This window comes from Palaemon carinicauda, chromosome 1 (genome assembly GCF_036898095.1).
Source record: "Palaemon carinicauda isolate YSFRI2023 chromosome 1, ASM3689809v2, whole genome shotgun sequence".
NCBI lineage: Eukaryota > Metazoa > Arthropoda > Malacostraca > Decapoda > Palaemonidae > Palaemon > Palaemon carinicauda.
In genome coordinates, this window is record NC_090725.1 from 5465954 (window position 1) to 5486145 (window position 20192).

At 34.4% G+C, this 20192-nt stretch overlaps 1 protein-coding gene across 1 annotated transcript; it reads right to left on the minus strand.

Annotated features, from left to right (window-relative positions):
• Positions 1–4440: 4440 nt before the first annotated feature.
• LOC137646203 (uncharacterized) lies at positions 4441–5975 on the minus strand. Its single transcript, XM_068379359.1, has 2 exons — positions 5884–5975; positions 4441–4876 (listed from the first exon to the last, which is right to left on the minus strand). Exons 1-2 carry the CDS (start codon positions 5973–5975, stop codon positions 4441–4443), a joined length of 528 nt encoding a protein of 175 aa, XP_068235460.1.
• Between the last annotated feature and the right edge of the window lie 14217 nt (positions 5976–20192).

Below are 20192 nucleotides of genomic sequence, written 5' to 3' on the forward strand. Positions count from 1 at the left end.
CTAGGGTTATAGCCTATATTGTAATAATAATAATAATAATAATAATAATAATAATAATAATAATAATAATAAAGTAATTATTTCTGAGAACGTTGAGTTTCAAGAATTGTTTACCGACGCTAGATGGCGTAATAGACTAAGCAAACCACAAATAAAAGAACTGTCGAGTTTCCTACCTGGTAATAATGACTTGTACCCGGTATGCTCAAAATTACTTAAATTGATAAGAGATGATTCGTTTCGTCTGATATGTATCCACATTCTTGATAATTTGGACGATTGTAGCAAACAAAATTAAATTGTAACTGCATTTTCCGTTTTGTATCGAATGTTAATCTAATTAGATCTTACCTTTACTCAGCATTTCCTAATTCTCTCTGTGAACAATGTGATCGTAGTTATAAAAAGCTAATATTTTAGGATACCTTACAAAATAGAAATGGAAATTGAAAACTTGAGTTCATCGAATAATGATGAATTCGTATAAGCAAAAATTCAGTTGTTTTTCTTCATTCTTTTCAGTTTAATAACCTTTATTAAATGGTTATTTTTCATGGTGTGACTGAATTAGAAATGTTTTTATGCTCATATACATTTCAATTTTTGATTTTGGATAAATTATTTAAAAAAAAAAAAAGTAGGGGGAACACCAGTTATTCACGATTTTCTTTTATTTACATGGCAAAATTGACTGATTATCTTTCGACATGTGTAAACCAGCTTATAAATGCCTATGTTCACTATAGCCGGAAATCAATCATTTGAACTAAAGCTCATACAAAATCCTCAAGAAACATTCCCCCTGATATATTCTCTTATTCTCACATCAACCATAAATATTTCATACTTTACATCCCAAAAGACGTGTGAATGAGTAAATAAATACTGGCAAAACCGGACTAAATCTTATATTTGAGGAATTTGACTTCCTCGGTCAACCTCAATAAATACTGGCAAAACCGGACTAAATCTTATATTCGAGGAATTTGACTTCCTCGATCAACCTCAATAAATACTGGCAAAACCGGACTAAATCTTATATTTGAGGAATTTGACTTCCTCGATCAACCTCAATAAATACTGGCAAAACCGGACTAAATCTTATATTTGAGGAATTTGACTTCCTCGATCAACCTCAATAAATACTGGCAAAACCGGACTAAATCTTATATTCGAGGAATTTGACTTCCTCGATCAACCTCAATAAATACTGGCAAAACCGGACTAAATCTTATATGAGGAATTTGACTTCCTCGATCAACCTCAATAAATACTGGCAAAACCGGACTAAATCTTATATTTGAGGAATTTGACTTCCTCGATCAACCTCAATAAATACTGGCAAAACCGGACTAAATCTTATATTTGAGGAATTTGACTTCCTCGATCAACCTCAATAAATACTGGCAAAACCGGACTAAATCTTATATGTGAGGAATTTGACTTCCTCGATCAACCTCAATAAATACTGGCAAAACCGAACTAAATCTTATACGTGAGGAATTTGACTTCCTCGATCAACCTCAATAAATACTGGCAAAACCGAACTAAATCTTATATTTGAGGAATTTGACTTCCTCGATCAACCTCAATAAACGTCAAAACTCCATTTGTCTCGTAAATAAAACCCTCTCCAATAAAAGATAATTGCCCACCACATCAAAGCCCTTGGAGAGAAATTACTTCTCAAGTTTCCGAGGGAAACTCAGCCCGCTAGTCCAACACACTCAAGGTTACGCCGTTTCCAAAAATCAAGAGGAAAAATACGAAAGAGTATTTCTCGGATGACAAAGCGACTCTCCCATCGTCCATTCATTTCGCAGTAAACCGATCTAGAACCGAACTTGGTAATAGTCGACATTTTCAGGTTATTGCCAACCAGACTCCTGGGTTTTCCAAGCCCCATTTACTTTCATACTCTTGGCTGGAAAGATCCTGGATCTCTTAAAAGGCGGAGTAGAAGACTGTGTGGCTTTTGCTAGGATCTCTGTCCGTAGTTGCCTTATATGTCTGAATAGATCTTATAAAATAATATCCCTCCATGTCATATCGAATGTTTTTTTCTAAATGGTGAATGACAAAAACTTAGATGAACTGGCTTCGTATATACAGTATGGAAAAAGTATTAACTCATCGACCTTAGAACACATACCTGTATTTCTGAAATTTATACTGCAGAAAATTCATTAATTCAGATTGCCAAAATTACGATAATTCATATTCATCAAAAATACAAGAATTCATATTATTCAAATTATGAAAGTTCATCTTATCCAAATTGCAAGGTTTCATATAGCTTAAATTATGAGAATTCATATTGGATAGGAGGCTTGGGCGCTGATCATATATATATATATATATATATATATATATATATATATATATATATATATATATATATATATATATATACATATATATAAATATATATATATATATACATATATATATATATATATATATATATATATATATATATATATATATATATATATATATATATATATATATATATATATATATATATATATTATATATATATATATATATATATATATATATTTATATATATAAATATATGTATATATATATAAATATATAAATATATATTTATATATTTATATATATAAATATATGTATATATATAAATATATAAATATATATTTATATATTTATATATATAAATATATATATATACATATATATATATATATATATATATATATATATATATATATATATATATATATATATATATATATATATATATATATATATATAAATATATATATATATATTTATATATATATATATATATATATATATATATATATATATATATATATATATATATATATATATATATATATATATATATATATATATATATATATATATATATATATATATATATATATATATATATATATATACAAATATATATATATAAATATATATATATATATATATATATACACACACACATATATATGATCAGTCTCTAGGGCAATGTCACTGGCCCTTGCCTCTGCCATGCATGAACAGCCTTTAGACCTAAAACCGTAAAATTATTACTTCATTAGAGTGATCCCAAAATTCCCTCAAAACCTAGTAACGAGAATGGATGAATTTTGTTTTGTTTTGTTGAATTAGACGTTTAAATTTTAATAAATGAATAAATAAATATATACATATATATCTACATATATATGCATATATATACATATATATATATATATATATATATATATATATATATATATATATATATATATGTGTGTGCACTTAGATTAGAACACAATGATATAAAATATAAAATGCACAAAACGTTATTGTACACAGTCATGAATAAGAAGATACGTTCACATACTTCAAAGTGAGAGAATGAAGGGCAAGATGCAATGGAGAAAGAGAATCAGTGTTTTATGAAATCAAAATACATAGAGATAGAAAAGGGTGATAAGATAGGAGTTACATTCATAAGTGAAGCCGATACTGTATTTAGCATAATATGATGTACATTTTCGTTCTTTAGTTTAATACACAATAGTCCTTAAAGTAACACTGACAATCCAATACTCCTAAATATTTTTAATCAGCACTTGGACTTAAAAGTATTAGAAGAAAATGATATACCAGAAAACCCTACGAATAATGCCAGTAAATCCTCCAACAATCAATATCTATTTTCCATTACTTATTCTACAGTACTTTACTCTCACCCGATACTATTTGACATCCAGATGTTCTGAAAGTAAGATTTACAATCAAGAAATAAACATTTTTACCTCGGAAGTGTTGGTTAGGAACTATTCCGGTACAGTTTCGAATCACACGCGAGAACTTTTGTTTTAGTTTTCATCCTAATCGGAAATTCTCTTTGAAGGAGGCTCCCAACGAACGTCCGCCGAACAAACTCATTGCGTTGTTATCCTCAGCTTAAATTAAAACTACATTTTGGTGCAAAGGCATCTGATTTTATACATTGTCGTAAAGCGAAATAAAAACCATGTCATCTTTGTGCTTTTTTTTAAAAAAAAAAAAACGTTTGTATACCCCAATTTAAGGACACGGGATCACTACAAAAACAACATAAGCTGTGTGGTAACGTAACTGTTAGTTTTTAACATATAGGCAAGGTGTATGCAAGTAACCTTTAATCAACAGATAAAGAGCTTATATACAAGCACTTACCAGCAAGAATTTCACAAAAATTCAATCACACTAAAACATGAGATGGCAAGCTTAAACAGGTTGATCTATTATCAGTGTGGGGGGAGAGAGAGAGATTATAAAAAAAGCAATAGCAATACATTGTATGAGAGTATTTCAAACATGAGCGGTACATAGTGCCCCCTAAAAAAGGCACATGTGAAATAGGGCACCCTGCCCTAGAAAGGCAAACTATAAGCGGGTCATCTTGCAAGAGATAAGCAGCATTTAGTCAATTAATGGAGACCCAGTCTTCTTTCCCACAATGTTAATCAAGAAAGTCTTTGGTGTGAAATGGATCACGGGGAAAGGGCCCATGTACTGGGGTGTCAGCAGTGGCTTGCTAGTGTTGTTGCCCAGGAAGATGTGTGTTGCCCCATGTAAAACTTTCAGTATGAGTTGCTTCGCTGGGGGCTTATAAGTTAGGCGGCATGGAGTAAATTTTCCCTCGACGTGACATAGGCAATGGAGTGTTCGAGGAGGATGCGGACAGAAAAAATTCAGCATACACCATTTCAGGTCCCGAGACATCCAGGCCATCCAGCTGGAATCATTGCAGTGGGACATCAAAGATGCTTTTTGGGTGTGATGAAAATGTTCAACCACTCCGTTGGCTGCAGGATTGTAGGTGGTTGTTTGATGTAGGGTGATGCCCAGAGATTCGCTAATGATGTCAACAATTGAGAGGTGAAAGTGGTGCACCTCTCAGAAGTAATATGCTCAGGGCAGATGTATATGAGGCAGACCTCACAGTTTGCATGGAAATAGCTTCAGGCCAATGAGTGGAGCTGTCGATGACGGTAAACGGGTAATGATGTCCTTGTGATGTGAGTAGGGGACATTCTACGTCGATGTGAATATAAGCATAATGACACTGCATTTGAGGAAAGGTTCCTACTCCTGAATCCGTATGTCGGTGTGCTTTTGAAGTTTGGCATGAAGTGCAATCTCAGACCCAATCCTTAGAATCCTTAGTAATGCCCGCCGTGCCAAATGAACTTTGTCTTCAGTAGCTGTACAGTAGATTGGTGAGAGGCCATGGATGAAATCAAACACCTGACAGAGCATGGGAGCAGGTATCCATGGTCGTGGTCTACCAGTGCTGACGTCACAGAGAAGGGCGACGTTTGAGTAGTCAGGGGCAACGTCTTCCCAACGAAGGAATGCTCAGGCTGTCCTACATGCTTGGTACTCTGGATCTTTTTGTTGGGCTACTGCCAAGGCGTTGTAATCCAATCCCAGGTGAATGGCAGCATATGTGTTTCTTGGGAGGGCATCAGCAAAAGAATTCATTTTCCCAGGGACATGTTGAAGGGTTTGGTTGTATTCAGCCATGGTAGAGAGATGCTGGTGTTGACAGACGAGCCTTCTAAGAAGTGGCAAGAATGACGGACAGCCAAATGCACCACTAGCAATTTAAGGAGGTGGACAGTTTTCTACGGAAAAAAACCAAAGGGCAAGGCGAACCGTTGACCACCTGCTCGAGTATTGCACCAATAGCAACGTCGCTAGCATTGGTGGAGAGAAAGAGAGGGGTATGTGGCACAGGAAAAGTAAGATATGCAACAGTTGATAGGGGTATTCTTTGCGTTCTAGAAGGCCACTTCTTGAAGTGGCCCCTACTTCAGGTCTTTCGGCTTGCCCATGAGGGAGGCGTGAAGTGGCCCCTACTTCAGATCTTTCGGCTTACCCATGAGGGAGGCGTAGAGGGGTGTAAGTGTAGCAGTGATGGCTGGCAGGAACCAGTAATAATAGATGATCATGCTCAAGAATTCTTACCGTGCTTTGACAGTCAAGAGTGTCGAGAAGTTCTGAGCAGCTGCTACCTTCTCAAAGAGAGGGTGGACACCTTCAGGAGTGATACGGTGCCCTAAGATCGATACTTCATTGGCGTCATAGGTACGCTTTTCGTACCGGACTACATGGCCATTCGGTCGGCATGTTCAGACACCTAGAATCCCCAAGGGTGCAAGGAGCCATCTTTCTTCAGGACAATGTGTAAGGGTGATGACTACGGGCTTGAAGCCTCTTGGCAAAAGCCCATTACACCCATTTCGATGAAAGTTTGTTTAGCGGCTGCCAAATAATCTAAAGCTAGATGCCTGAATCTGGTGAACACTGGGGGCCCCGTCGTCTTGATATGATGACAAATTCCGTGCTTGGTAGCAACCGTGGGAATTTGGCGAAGTTCAGGACGGTTGACTTCCAGATACGACGTGAAAAGGTGGGCGTAGGCTTCTATGGGTGCACTAATGTGGAGTGCGAGGTCGGAGGGGGCAGGATGAAGAGGTGTCGTCGAGTACAAGTCCATGTTGACTAATCATCTATGCCCTACATCAACCAGGAGGTGGAAAAATTTATTCTTTTAAGGGGTCATACTCTATTGGTGCATCCCCTTAATCGAAAAGCTAATCGGAGATTTCTGGGAACAAGGAATTAGTCTGCTTAGCTGCTTGAGTGAAATCACACTCGATGCAAAACAGAACTTCAGCACGCTGGAACCAGACTAATGCTTCTCGCAAGCGAAGGGCGGCAGTTTCATTGAGGCAGCTTGTATCGAAGAGTTGTGTTCGATGGTGGCATTGTGACAAGGATAGGGCGAATGGATGGGGGAAATAGGCGGTGTGTAGTAGTTACTTTGGTGGTCACCAATGTAGCAACATAACTGTAAGGTCCTAACAGAGAGGCGAGGGGAATGCAACTAACCTTTATTCAACAGATAAGGAGCTTATATACAAGCACTTGCGAGCAAGAATGTAAACAAAAACTCAAACAAACTAAAACATGAGATGGCCTGCTTAAACAGGTTGGTCTATTATCAGTGTGAGAGCGAGAGATAAATAAAAGCAGTATCAGTTACATTGTATGAGCGTGTATGAAACACGTGCGGTACAGTTGCGAAGTTCTCTTTAGAATATTTACTCATGGGACTCCACCCAGCATAAGAAATTTATTAAATTTTCAATGTATTGAAGAAACATAGCAACTCAAAACTGTGCTATTCTCTTCTTGTGAGTAATAGAGATCTCCGAATAATATTTCGTTGATCTGCCTATGTAATTATTTAGGGGACAAACAAATTGGACCTAGCAACTATAGGCCATGAACATTCAATAAAAAACACAGGAAGCGAAATACTTTAGGTGTCGTAAGGACTAATCAATTCAAAATTGAAAGGAGTATACAGCCAAGTAAGGGTTGAGGAGTTTCGGGAAGGGAAACGATAATGAAGGACGTATGCAAAGCTGATTGGGGATCAATGAATATTGAGTATAGGAGCAATAATGTGTGGATAACAGATAGATGGATCACAGAAAATACGATGGGCTAAAGTACCAAGGTACATATATCAAAGCAAATAATTTATAACTGAGAGAAGAAATGCATTTTAATAACAAACCTGAAAAAGTATAAAAAAGGTACAAATAAAGCTATAGAAAACAACATCCAGAGATTTCTGACCAGGGCAATTGTCGTGGCTACCAGAGAATTAAGAGTTTTTTATTTTTTTCAAAAACATTTGAAGATGTAGTTTACTTTAAAAATAAAGGAGTGGAGAAGCAAGGGCAAGGTACAAAACACAGCCAAAGAAAATTTAATAAATAACTTGCCATTTGTTAGGTAATAAATACTGATGTAGAAGAGATGCTGATAAAATTTAAAAATCTGAACTTAATGGATAGTGTATATGATTGTAGACAAAGGCAAGCAATATGGGTAGATAGATGGCAATGGATAGGGCAAATGTGCTCGTCAAACCAGGATAACTTACACCTAGTAGTCTAGAAATACGAACTGACTAGCTAGATTGAATGTCTTCAAATATTAACATCCAATGAGGAAGGGAAGAAGCGAGGTAGCGAATGATGTGAGTATTAAGTCGACAGAATTCTTCGATGGGAAATAATTTCCAGCCAACAGAGCAATGTCACCCGAATGAGATGAATATTTTGAATTCTTTAGCCAACAGAATTCTCGTTCACTTTGAAATGAATCTAACTCAATACTCCAGGGTAATTTTAGTGAGAAAATGGCAGAGGTATACAAGCTGCTCTAAAACTGGCAATTGTGAACAAAAAGAAAGCCAACCAATAACGGCATACAAGACACATTTTCAGGAAATTTTCATCCTTGGCTATACCCACCTAAACAAAACTATTAAATACTGACAACATTGGAACTATCAATATGGTTGTCATGATAATCAATAAAGTGAACTTAAAAACACATCATAAATAACAGATCTGTTATCTAATATTGCACATTTAGCAAACCATAAATCTCATGATAACAGTTGGTTTCACATTAATTGTGTTGACATATTGAAAGAACGTTAATTTCTGCAATATCTGCTTAATGAGAACTTCCTTCATACATCTGTTAGTTTTATTAACAGGCTGTAATACATGAAAACACACACACACACAGAGAGAGAGAGAGAGAGAGAGAGAGAGAGAGAGAGAGAGAGAGAGAGAGAGAGAGAGAGAATGAAAATTTTCTGCAGAAAGAGAGGGGGGACACATACACGTGTATATATATATATATATATATATATATATATATATATATATATATATATATATATATATATATACACAGTATATATATACATACATGTATATTCAGAGTATATATATAAATATAAATATGTATATCTGTATATATATGCGTACACATATAGAAAAAATATGTATATATGTACACACAAACACACATATATTATTAAACATATATATATGTTTATAATTCCTGATTAGGAAGATCATTCCACAACTTTGTAACAGCTGGAATGAAATTTCAGATTAGGAAGATCATTCCACAGCTTTGCCACAGCTGGAATGAAATTTCAGATTAGGAAGATCATTCCACAGCTTTGCCACTGCTGGAATGAAATTTCAGATTAGGAAGATCATTCCACAGCTTTGCCACAGCTGGAATGAAATTTCAGATTAGGAAGATCATTCCACAGCTTTGCCACAGCTGGAATGAAATTTCAGATTAGGAAGATCATTCCACAGCTTTGCCACAGCTGGAATTAAATTTCAGATTAGGAAGATCATTCCACAGCTTTGCCACAGCTGGAATGAAATTTCAGATTAGGAAGATCATTCCACAGCTTTGCCACAGCTGGAATGAAATTTCAGATTAGGAAGATCATTCCACAGCTTTGCCACAGCTGGAATGAAATTTCTGATTAGGAAGATCATTCCACAACTTTGTCAAAGCTGGAATGAAATTTCTAGAATAATGTGTAGTATGAAGCCTCGTGATGGAGAAGGCAAGACTATTAGAATTGATCGCACGCCTATTATTATGAGCAGGATGGTAATATCCGGGAAGATCTGAATGCAAAGGACGATCCGAATTATATATAAAAAAAATGTTATGCAACTTGCATAATGAACTAACTGAATTATGGTGCCAAAGATTAAGATCTAGATCATATATAATAAATTTAATATACCGCAAGTTCTTGTCCAACAAATTAAGACGAGGGTCAGCCGCTGAATATCAGACAGGAGAACAAGACTCGAAACAAGACAGAATGAAAGGGTTGAAGCACATCAGAATAGATTGATCACCTAAAATCTTAAAAGATTTTCTCAATAAGCAAATTTTTTGTGCAACTGAAGAAGAGACGGACCTAAAGTTTTTCTTAAGAGTAAATTTGCTATCAAGAATCACACCTAAAATTTTAAAAGTCATACATAGTTATAAAAAAAAGATATTATCAATGCTAAGCTCAGGATGTTGAGGGGCCACTGTCCCCAACCTACTTACAATCATACTTTGAGTTTTGTTAGGGATCAACAACGATACTAAGAAAAGATTCACGAACTCACAAGCGTTTCAGTTTAAAAATAAAAGCTTCATGATTATCATGCTCAAAGGCAGCACGAATATCAAGGCCAATCTTACGAAGTGCCTGACCACAATCAGGGGATTTCTGTAGAAACTGAAAGAAGGGTATCAAAGGCCCAAAGGTTTAAAGGTCGCTCATGAATGGCAGAGGCAAGGGACAGTGACATTGCCCTAGCAATCAGGACAATGCCCTAGACTGACCATATATTATATGATCAGCGCCCAAGCCTCCTCTCCACCCAAGCTAGGACCAGGGAGGGCCAGGTAGTGGCTGCTGATAACTCAGCAGATAGACCTATAGGCTCCCCCAAACCCCCCAACCTTAGCTCACAAGGATGGTAAGGTTGCAGACAATAATGGCACTAACGAGTCTGAGCGGGACTCGAACCTCCGACTGGCAAACACCAGGCAGAGACGTTACCAATCAGGCCACAAAAACAAATTGCTGACTAGGTAATTGGATATTACCTTGTGTATACCTATCTGGATGCTTTCCCAAAAGACGTTCAAAAACTTTAGATCATTTTGGAGTTATAAAAATTGGTCGGTAATCAATTGGACTTGAGCTACCAAAAACACATTTACTTAATGGAGTAACATTAGCAATTCTCTATCAAGTGCAAAAAGACCCTCTTCTTGCTAACTTACGGAAAATAAATGATAACTTTAAGAGCTAAGAAATCTGCAGTCTTTATAAAAGCAAAAGAAAAATACCATTTGGGTCTACACCTCCATAAGCATCAAGGTCCATGGAGAGTCTTAATTTTATGAGATCGAAAAGCTAAACTAGTCAGTTTTGCCTTGAGAAAACGGGAATGAGTAAGATCAAGATTCTCAATGCTCTGCCTACTGTCAAACACATCAACCGAAAGGGTTGCCTTTTCCTTTTCATATATATATATATATATATATATATATATATATATATATATATATATATATTATATATATATATACATATATATACATATATATATACATATACATATCTATATATATATATACATACATATATATACATATATATACATATATACACACACACACACACACACACACATATATATATATATATATATATATATATATATATATATACAGTATATATATATACATATATATATACATATATATATATATATATATATATATATATATATATATATATACATACATACATTTATGTAAGTATATGTATATATTCATATACATAGCCTATATACAGTATATACCACTTTAAGATAACCGTTTTGAACACTAACTGCATTCAAATTCATAGAACGATGTCTATTGAAGGGAAAAAAAAGTTTCACGACCTTTAACCAAAGAGTTTTAAAGGGCTTATTCATTATAGTCAGTGGAAGATATTTGAATACCTAATTAGAATCATCTTCATTCATAACGGAAATTAGACGTCTTATATTGCGCAACCCTTAAGTTTAGCCAATCGAGGTCCTTTCTTAATATTCCACATCTCAGTGTTGAAGATTCAGATTTTTGACATTTCTCAAAGTTGTAATATACAGTAAAAATAAGAATAGTCTTATGTGAGGGATCTCGACAATTGCATAAGGAGTAATATTGATACTATAGTCCATTTCTTTTAGCGATGCATATTTGCACCGACTCGCGGCGGTGCCCTTTTATCTCGGAAAAGTTTCCTGCTCGCTGATTGGTTAGAATTATCTTATCCAACCAATCAGCGATCCGGAAACTTTTCCGCGCTAAAAGGGCACCGCCGCGAATCGGTGCAAATATGCATCGCTAAAAGAAATGGACTATAATGGCAGAGAGAGACAAACTTTGCATGCCTGTACAGGTCAAATAAGGCATTTCTAGGAATACTTTATTTAACAAATGTTGCATAATCAAACTTTCATATTACACATAGTTTCAACTATCTATTCCAATTCTGATCAGAATATAAGGTTTTAACATTTGATCTTGGGATTGAGGAAATGACTTCGCCTAGCTAAACGCCAGGACTGCGCAACTTAGAACTTCTCATTTCCGTTATGAATAAAGAAGATTCTAATTAACTATTCAAATATCTTATGCTTAATATTATGAATAACATATGATGCTTCTAATTGTTTATGAGTTTATATAATTATACATTCATTTCTTATTTTCTTCTGCATTTCTCAATAATTTACCTTCAATTTTGTTCTATTTTTTTTTTTAAATATAGATCATACCTGCATGGTTTTTTTCTCATTATGACATTTATCTCTTACGGATAACAATAATAACGGGAAGGCCTGAAGAACTTTTTTGTTCTTGGATTCCTTCCCTCTGTGTTATTTTTTATATAAGATAAATGATTAGAGTAAACAACAAAACCAACGAAGGAAATTACTTCTAGACACGGCGATACCATCAAGCGAAAATAAATTCGAAATAAAGGGAACAAGAACGCAGATGAAAAGGGAGTTTGTATAATTTCTTGCCGAAATTGTGGTGAGAGTTACGATGGGGAAACTGGTAGAGAATTTCATATACATTTGCTGGACCAATAAAGAGCCTTCTCTATAGGTCTATAAATAGTGCTCTAGATCTTGATATTAATAATATCAGAATAATTTATAGACTTGGATATTGGTGGTAGAATGTTAGTTAAAAGGGCCGTGATGCGAGTATTTGACAATTTTGATAATAATAAATCTTTGGGAGACATACTATGGAGATGGAGGTTCAGGGAAGAAGAAGAAGAGGGAGACCAAGAAAGAGACGGAGGGACTGTGTGAGAGGAGACTTACAGGAGAAGGGGATTGACGAGGCAGAAGCGCAGAATAGAAAAAGATGGAAACGGCTCATCCACAACGGCGATCCCATATAAAAATGGGAACCAGCTGGGAAGAAGAAGAAGAAATCTTTGTACTATGAAGACGACATCGATAGTAATATGATTTTAGGTTACTTTTTAAAACCCATAAAGTTGCATATACTTCTTCGGATCTTTTGCTTTTTCATGCACAGAATCATAGCATGATTGCTCCAGATCACAGCCTACTGAAGGGTAGCACTTAACGGGGACTTGGCCTTGACCATTTGGGGGCCACCATGACCAGGGTTATCAGGTTGGCCTTTTTCGGGCCAAAAAATCCAAATTTGGCCTTTATCGGGCCAAAAAATCCAAATTTGGCCTTTTTCGGGCCAAAAAATCCAAATTTGGCCTTTTTCGGGCCAAAAAAATCCAAATTTGGCCTTTTTTTCGTGCTAGATAGCTAAACTTGTTTTTTTTTTTAATTGGTTAGCCTTAAATGCCATATTTTCGGCCCGTTTCTACTATTATGTTGGCTTTTTAAAGCTGCAGTTGATCAGACATTGGTCTTTTCTCATTTGGAAAACCTGGTAACCCTGACCATGACGATCAGAAAGAATCTTCAACAGATTGCGAAATACTCAAGTTATCTGACGACTAGATCTTTGAACTTCGACAAAATTCAAATTCAAATTCAACAATTTATTGACAAACAGTGGTCAAAAAGAGCTGTTAGTCTTGCTAGACAGCCCACTCTATCTTCAATTTACATAAATGAACAAAAGCTAAGTACAAAAGTAAAACCTAGTAATAATTTACATAAACCAAAAAATACATTTAGTAACGAATAGTTTTTACAAATGAAAACACCTTCTACATGAATAATTTTAAATTTACCCAAAGTAAATTAGCATAAATCTTATATGTTTATTTCATAGAGACTGAAATTACATACTTAATCATAGTTATAATTTGATAAAACAAAAAATCCAACAAAATCCCCAAGTTTCAGTAGAAATAGACTAAAATAAATGTATGAATCAAAAGATATTTTAATTTTAATTTTAACAGTTTATTGACATAAAAAGGCGTCAAAAAGATTTGTTAGTCTTGCTAGACAGCCCAAAAACCACTATTCATTCTACGGAAAGAGCCCTTTTCTTCTTAATCTGTTGTTCAAGCATTGAACCACACTTTGACCGTTTAGTAACATTTATCTCCAATTGGCATATCTTTCTCTCTTTTAGTTTTATTATGAGGATTTATAAATCATTTCATTCTTCAGCTGAAGTGTCACTTTAAAAGAAAAGTGTGGAAGCTCTTGAATTTGAGTAAATATGAAGGCAAAAGTTATAACCAAACTGAAACCAGTAAACATGTATTAATATCCTGAGATAAAATCGAGTTTGAAAAAAACTTTAATTCCAAGTGTCGTTGTAACTGCTTGTGCAATGAAATAGAACTATTCAAATCACTTTTGATTAAGAACCATTACTACTGCACTGGGATAAGTAGATCATAGCGTGGTGAAAAAATAAACAACTGCAATATTGGCTTGGAAAACAAAAGCAGGGGATCTTAAGAAAACCATTAGTAGATTTCTATACACTGTTAACCCTTTTACTCCCAAAGGACGTACTGGTACGTTTCACAAAACTCATCATTTTACCCACATGGACGTACCGGCACAGCCTTGCAAAAGATTGCTATTCAAATTTCTTTTGGTATATTTTTGATAATTTTTTGAGAAACTTCAGGCATTTTCCAAGAGAATGAGACCAACCTGACCTTTCTATGACGAAAATTAAGGCTGTTAGAGCAATTTAATATATATATATATATATATATATATATATATATATATATATATATATATATATATATATATATATATATATATATATATACTGTAAAATGTGCTTGACAAAAATAACCCCTGGGGGTTAAGGGTTGGAAATTTCCAAATAGCCTGGGGGTAAAAGGGTTAAAAACTTGAAGAAATACTGTATCTAGTAAACAAATATAACTCAAATTAAACGACAAGTAAACGTATAGTTTTTATAGGAAATATTTATTTTAATGTTGTTACTAAACTTGAGATATTTTCTTTTTCTTTATTTCCTTTCCTCACTGGGCTATTTTCCCTGTTGGAGCCCCTGGGCTTATAGCATCCTGCTTTTCCAACTAGGGTTGTAGCTCAGCATTTAATAATAATAATAATAATAATAATAATAATAATAATAATAATTAGATAGATAAACAACTTCTCAAGATAAAGTAATTCTCTCAAAAAGTGGAGGAAAGTCACCCAGTGCTAAAGTCACAAGAAATCGGTAAGACCAAATAACCCGATGGTGAACACAAGAGAATGAACAAATGCTACAACTTGAAAAATTGTTCATGAATATCATTCATAACAACAAAAGAAACTGGAATGGTAAGGAGGTTACAAAGAAAATGTATAGTATCAGGATACAAAATATGTGAAGGACTTAGCTTTGATTACTAAAAGTGAAAAAAAGAGAAGAGAAGAGTAGAAACTTTACGTAAGAATAATTGAAAAGACTTTCGTGTCACCCCCCCCCCCCCTAACGCGGTCGTCATCCTACAAAGAATAAAAGGAGAAACGAGTTCTATCTTTTATAAAGTGGTTCTAGGTCGCCTAGCAGTCCAGTTTGCAACATTATATTCTATGGACCAAAAAAATTACATACACACGCCTTAACAAGGTGAAAAGGGTTTGCGTATCGCCGTGATCTGCAAAGCTGTACTAGTCAGGGCCACCCTTACTAGGTTGGTTAGTTGTTAGCTATCAGAAAATTCTCCCACCATCACTAAGCCACAGCGGCCAGCTTGATGAAAACTGGCCAAACCACAGACATGGATAAGGACTTGTCTGAGGCCTTTGTCCTGCAGTGGGCTAGAAACGGCTGCATTTATTGTTATTGTTGTTTTTTAGGCCAAACCACATGTCATGTGTATATATATATATATATATATATATATATATATATATATATATATATATATAATATATATATATATATATATATATATATATATATATATATATATATATATATACATATATCAGGTGTATTTCATTCTGTTTTCAGGATTCCCCAGTAAGAAAAATATAAATGTAAAGCATTACAAGTTACCAGTGGAATTTTTTCCAGGATACCATTCCCTACTTCTCAGTGTGCTCAAGACTGAGCCAGAGCCACTTAAACTATAATATTGTTTTTCAAAGGCGGTATTCACCTGAGCTGCTGATTCAGGTTACAAGAAATCAATAGTTTGGGAGCGTGATGTTATTCTTGGATCTATAAAAGTTTGTGGAAGGCATTAGAGTCTTAAGTGAAGCTAATTTTACTATCATTTCTATACAAGATGAAAGAAAGACTTCTTTTTGTGGTTGTTGACCTTTTAATAGCTCATCATGGGAAATGGTTCAATTTGGTGTGTTTGACAGTAATCAGAATAATGAGAAATTTAATCAGCATATTTCATGCTTTCTCGAAACTGAACTATGTTAGGTTTTAGATCCTGTGAAATCAGGACTCATACTTGATCTTGATATTTATGTGGGTATGGACCCAAATAGTACTTTTTCTTAGCTCCTTGGTTGTCTGTTATTCTTGTAAGCTACCAAGAAGAGGTTCTTTGTGCACTTGTTGGAGACTTAGTAATGTATCTCCATTAGATAAATGTGTTTGTCGTTCCACCAGACAAGGAACGCACAATTTCCAGAAATCATACATTATCTAAATTCTTTGAACGCCTATGAGAAAAACATCTGAATGGATATAATGAAAGTAATCATGCAGTGTATCATTTCCAATGTGCTTGGAGCTTGTGATGTCCTTCTTACAGTCTCCGACGTTGAGCAAAAATCCCTTGATTAGGCTATACTCATGGTCCTACTATTAGGCACTGGAATATGTTTTTAGTAACACGTAAAGACAGTGCAAATAAGGAGTTAAGAGTGATTGAAGGACAAAATTCATGCCGAAAAGCTAATGAAAACCAAGAGAAAAATGAGAAGATCCAAGCATGAAACTGGAGGAAACTCCCCATAGTTGCATCATGAAACATACAGTAAAAGGGGATAGATATCGGATTGGAAACTCAAATGGTGATGGACTTCGAGTAAATGGCTAAAAGCTGGGAGCAATTAGGGACGCAGGGACGCAACAAAGACACACTGGTTATGTCTACAGTACACAACACATTTTCGTCAATTTTATTATTCAGAGCAAGGACAAACTCATTGGGCTTGAATATAAAAAACAGACACCAAGATGGAAATATAAACTGTGTATTCTGTGATGTAGAAGAAAATGCTAACCACTTTATGTTATATTGTCCGCAGTTTAGTGAAATAAGAATAAAAGCAATTGAGCTCCAACAACCATACGAAGAAGATAGTGCACAAACAGTTGGAAAATTCCTTTTTTGTGAAGAAAATATTGAAAATAAGAAAAGTGTACTACAACAGATGTGGATGAAAAGAGAAAAACTAGTGAAAATAAAGAACACACAAAACTAAAAGACACAGAGGCGCCGTTGCAAAGGCAAAGCCTCAACCTGAATCTGATCTGATCACTGCAAGCGGGCCTGGCACGAACAAAATGAAGAGAGATCAGTAAAAAATAAAAGTGAAACAGAATGCAAAATAGATATGTTAAAGAAATTGGAACCATATTTTTGTAACGGACCATGTTCTAAATCTTAACTTGAAACTAGCAAATAATGGTTCAAGGATTGAAGAAAAGGAGTTAATTAGCTGAGTTGAAGGCAAGGAGAGTAGACGCACTCCTCTTGGCTATTCCATGGGTCACTTTATGACTTTCTACATCTTAAAGGGAGTTAGTTCTTCGTAAAAGGGCTCACTAGATATCAATAGAGAAGTGGGCAATAAATATTTCTCGAAACATCTTTTCATATTTCAAAACTCATTCGACTTTCCCTTCATAGAGTTATACTCACCAGCAGGAATTAAAATTCAATCAAAAGTTATAACCTTTTAGAAAGCGTTCGTGCTACTTGATGTTAGATGGCACCGAAAACATTATCCATTACCCTTGGAAAAATTAAGATTTGGCTGAGAGAATTTCAATGTACAAAAACGAAAAATTTGCTGGAAAACTAAATGAATCAATCAATTAATGAAAAAAAAAAAAAAAAAAAAAAAAAAAACGGATAAAAGAACAAGAAAAAAACTAGAAATTATATTAGTGAATCTGCTTTGGTGTATGACTCGCACTGGACCGTATTTTTTCTCAAAAAAAAAAAAAAAAATAAAAAAAAAAATATATATATATATATATATATATATATATAATTATATATATATATATATATATATATATATATATATATATATATATATATATATATATATATATATACATATATATCATTCAAAATACAGATTTTCAGCAGATATTAAACACATTTGCAATGTAGATCTAACCGGCGCATGTAACATTTAACAGAATAATTTCCATACTGCAATGACTATTTAACTCAGCAGAAAAAAGGAAAGATTCATTTCAATGTTTGAGTAATGAGTATTTTGGAGAAATTCAATAGGGAGAAAATGGGAGGACAAACACGACAAAGAACCGGGGAAATTGAATATTTGGATAACGAAAAAAAGAGACTCGATTGAAGCTTAAATTCTAAGCATTTATTATTATTATTATTATTATTATTATTATTATTATTATTATTATTATTATTATTATGATAGCCAACCTTCAACTTCGCCTGGGGGGGAGGGTAGAGGGGACTAGTGATAGTCCCTGCTGGCTAATGGTCGCCCGAGGAGAACGATGAAAATAGTCTCAGTGGAGACCTTAAACCCGAAACTTTAACTTTTTTTTACTGTACCTCACATTCCTAACTCCATGGAAAATAGTATATAGACATTAGTCTATCTACTCCTTTTCGCTACTTTGTGTTCAGCATTTACGCAGAGACTATGGAGCTGAAGTACCCTTTGCAACAGAAAATGTTGTTGACTTAAGACAGGGAAACCGGAAAGGAGCCTGCATTTGCTAACGAATTTTACACGAAAGCAGGGTTACCATTCGTACGATAATTATCGTACATGTACGATTATTTTGGGGTCTGGTCCTATGTACGATACATACCTTAGGTATATACAATGTATATGTGTGTGTGTTTAATTAAACAATTATACTAAAATATTTTGAAATAAGTCAATCATGTAACTCCCTAATAATTATACTGAAATTATGTACGATGATTTTGGTTGAAAAACGACAATTTTAAGGCTCATGTACGACAATCCAGTCGAAATCATCTGGTAACCCTGCACGAAAGTCTCTCTCTGCCATCACTTGCCTTCTTCATCTAGAATTCCCTTTGAAGGTGATGTCAACAGAGCAAACGCTTTACATAAGGAACGGTACCATTCTCGACTCAAACCTAAATGGTATATTTTAGAAATGACGATGAAATATCAAACGCAACACCCGCTGAGGCCCCACGCAGATAGGGAAGGCTTCGTTGACTTCTTTCAGTCTCATCACAACAATCTTGCTTGAGGGTACACTCGGGCACACTATTCTATCTAATTTCTCTTCTTCATGTTTTGTTAAAGTTTTTATAGTTTATATAGGGGATATTTATTTTAGTATTCTTAAAATATTTAAATTTTCCTTGTTTCCTTTCCTCACTGGGCTATTTTCCCTGTTGGAGCCCCTTGGCTTATAGCATTCTGCTTTTCCAACTAGGGCTGTAGCTTAGCAATTGATAATAATAATAATAATAATAATAATAATAATAATAATAATAATAATAATAATAATAATAATAATAATAATAAGAATCTGGTGACCATATTCACGTTCGTTGGATGAAAATGCTTGAGTGTATGCTTTCTGGTCTTCACTAAAATCTCGTTTTAGGATATGTTAAGTTCTGTACTAATGATGAACACGTCTACTACGGGAAATGGCGGTTTCTAAGGTATAACTGGCTATCAGGATCGTGGCATTTTGCTAAAGAAATAAATTTCTGACATCATAAAATAAAATTTGGCTAATTTGTTTCAAGTCCCCACACATAATGGTCAAAAGATTTTTGACGAAGACGGGAAATATAACATTTTACAAAAAAAAAAAAAAAAGAAAAAAAAAAGAAAAAAAAAAAAAACTTTCTAAAGATCACGACGCTGCAACAACCTTAGTTACATAACAGTGGCCGGGATATCCAAACGAATGAAAAGACCGTTCTGGGAAGAGGCCCAAGAGTTGGAACGAAACGGGAGTGTTATAGAAAGGGTTACAAAGGCCTCCCATTTCCTATTAAAACAAACAAT

Excerpts from the sequence above, each read along its gene's own strand:
- LOC137646203 (XM_068379359.1), bottom strand. The coding sequence starts at position 5,975 with ATGATCATCTATTATTACTGGTTCCTGCCAGCCATCACTGCTACACTT. Across the intron at positions 4,877-5,883 it reads GGTAAGCCGAAAGATCTGAA|CGAATCTCTGGGCATCACCC; the intron begins GTAGGGGCCACT and ends TGACATCATTAG.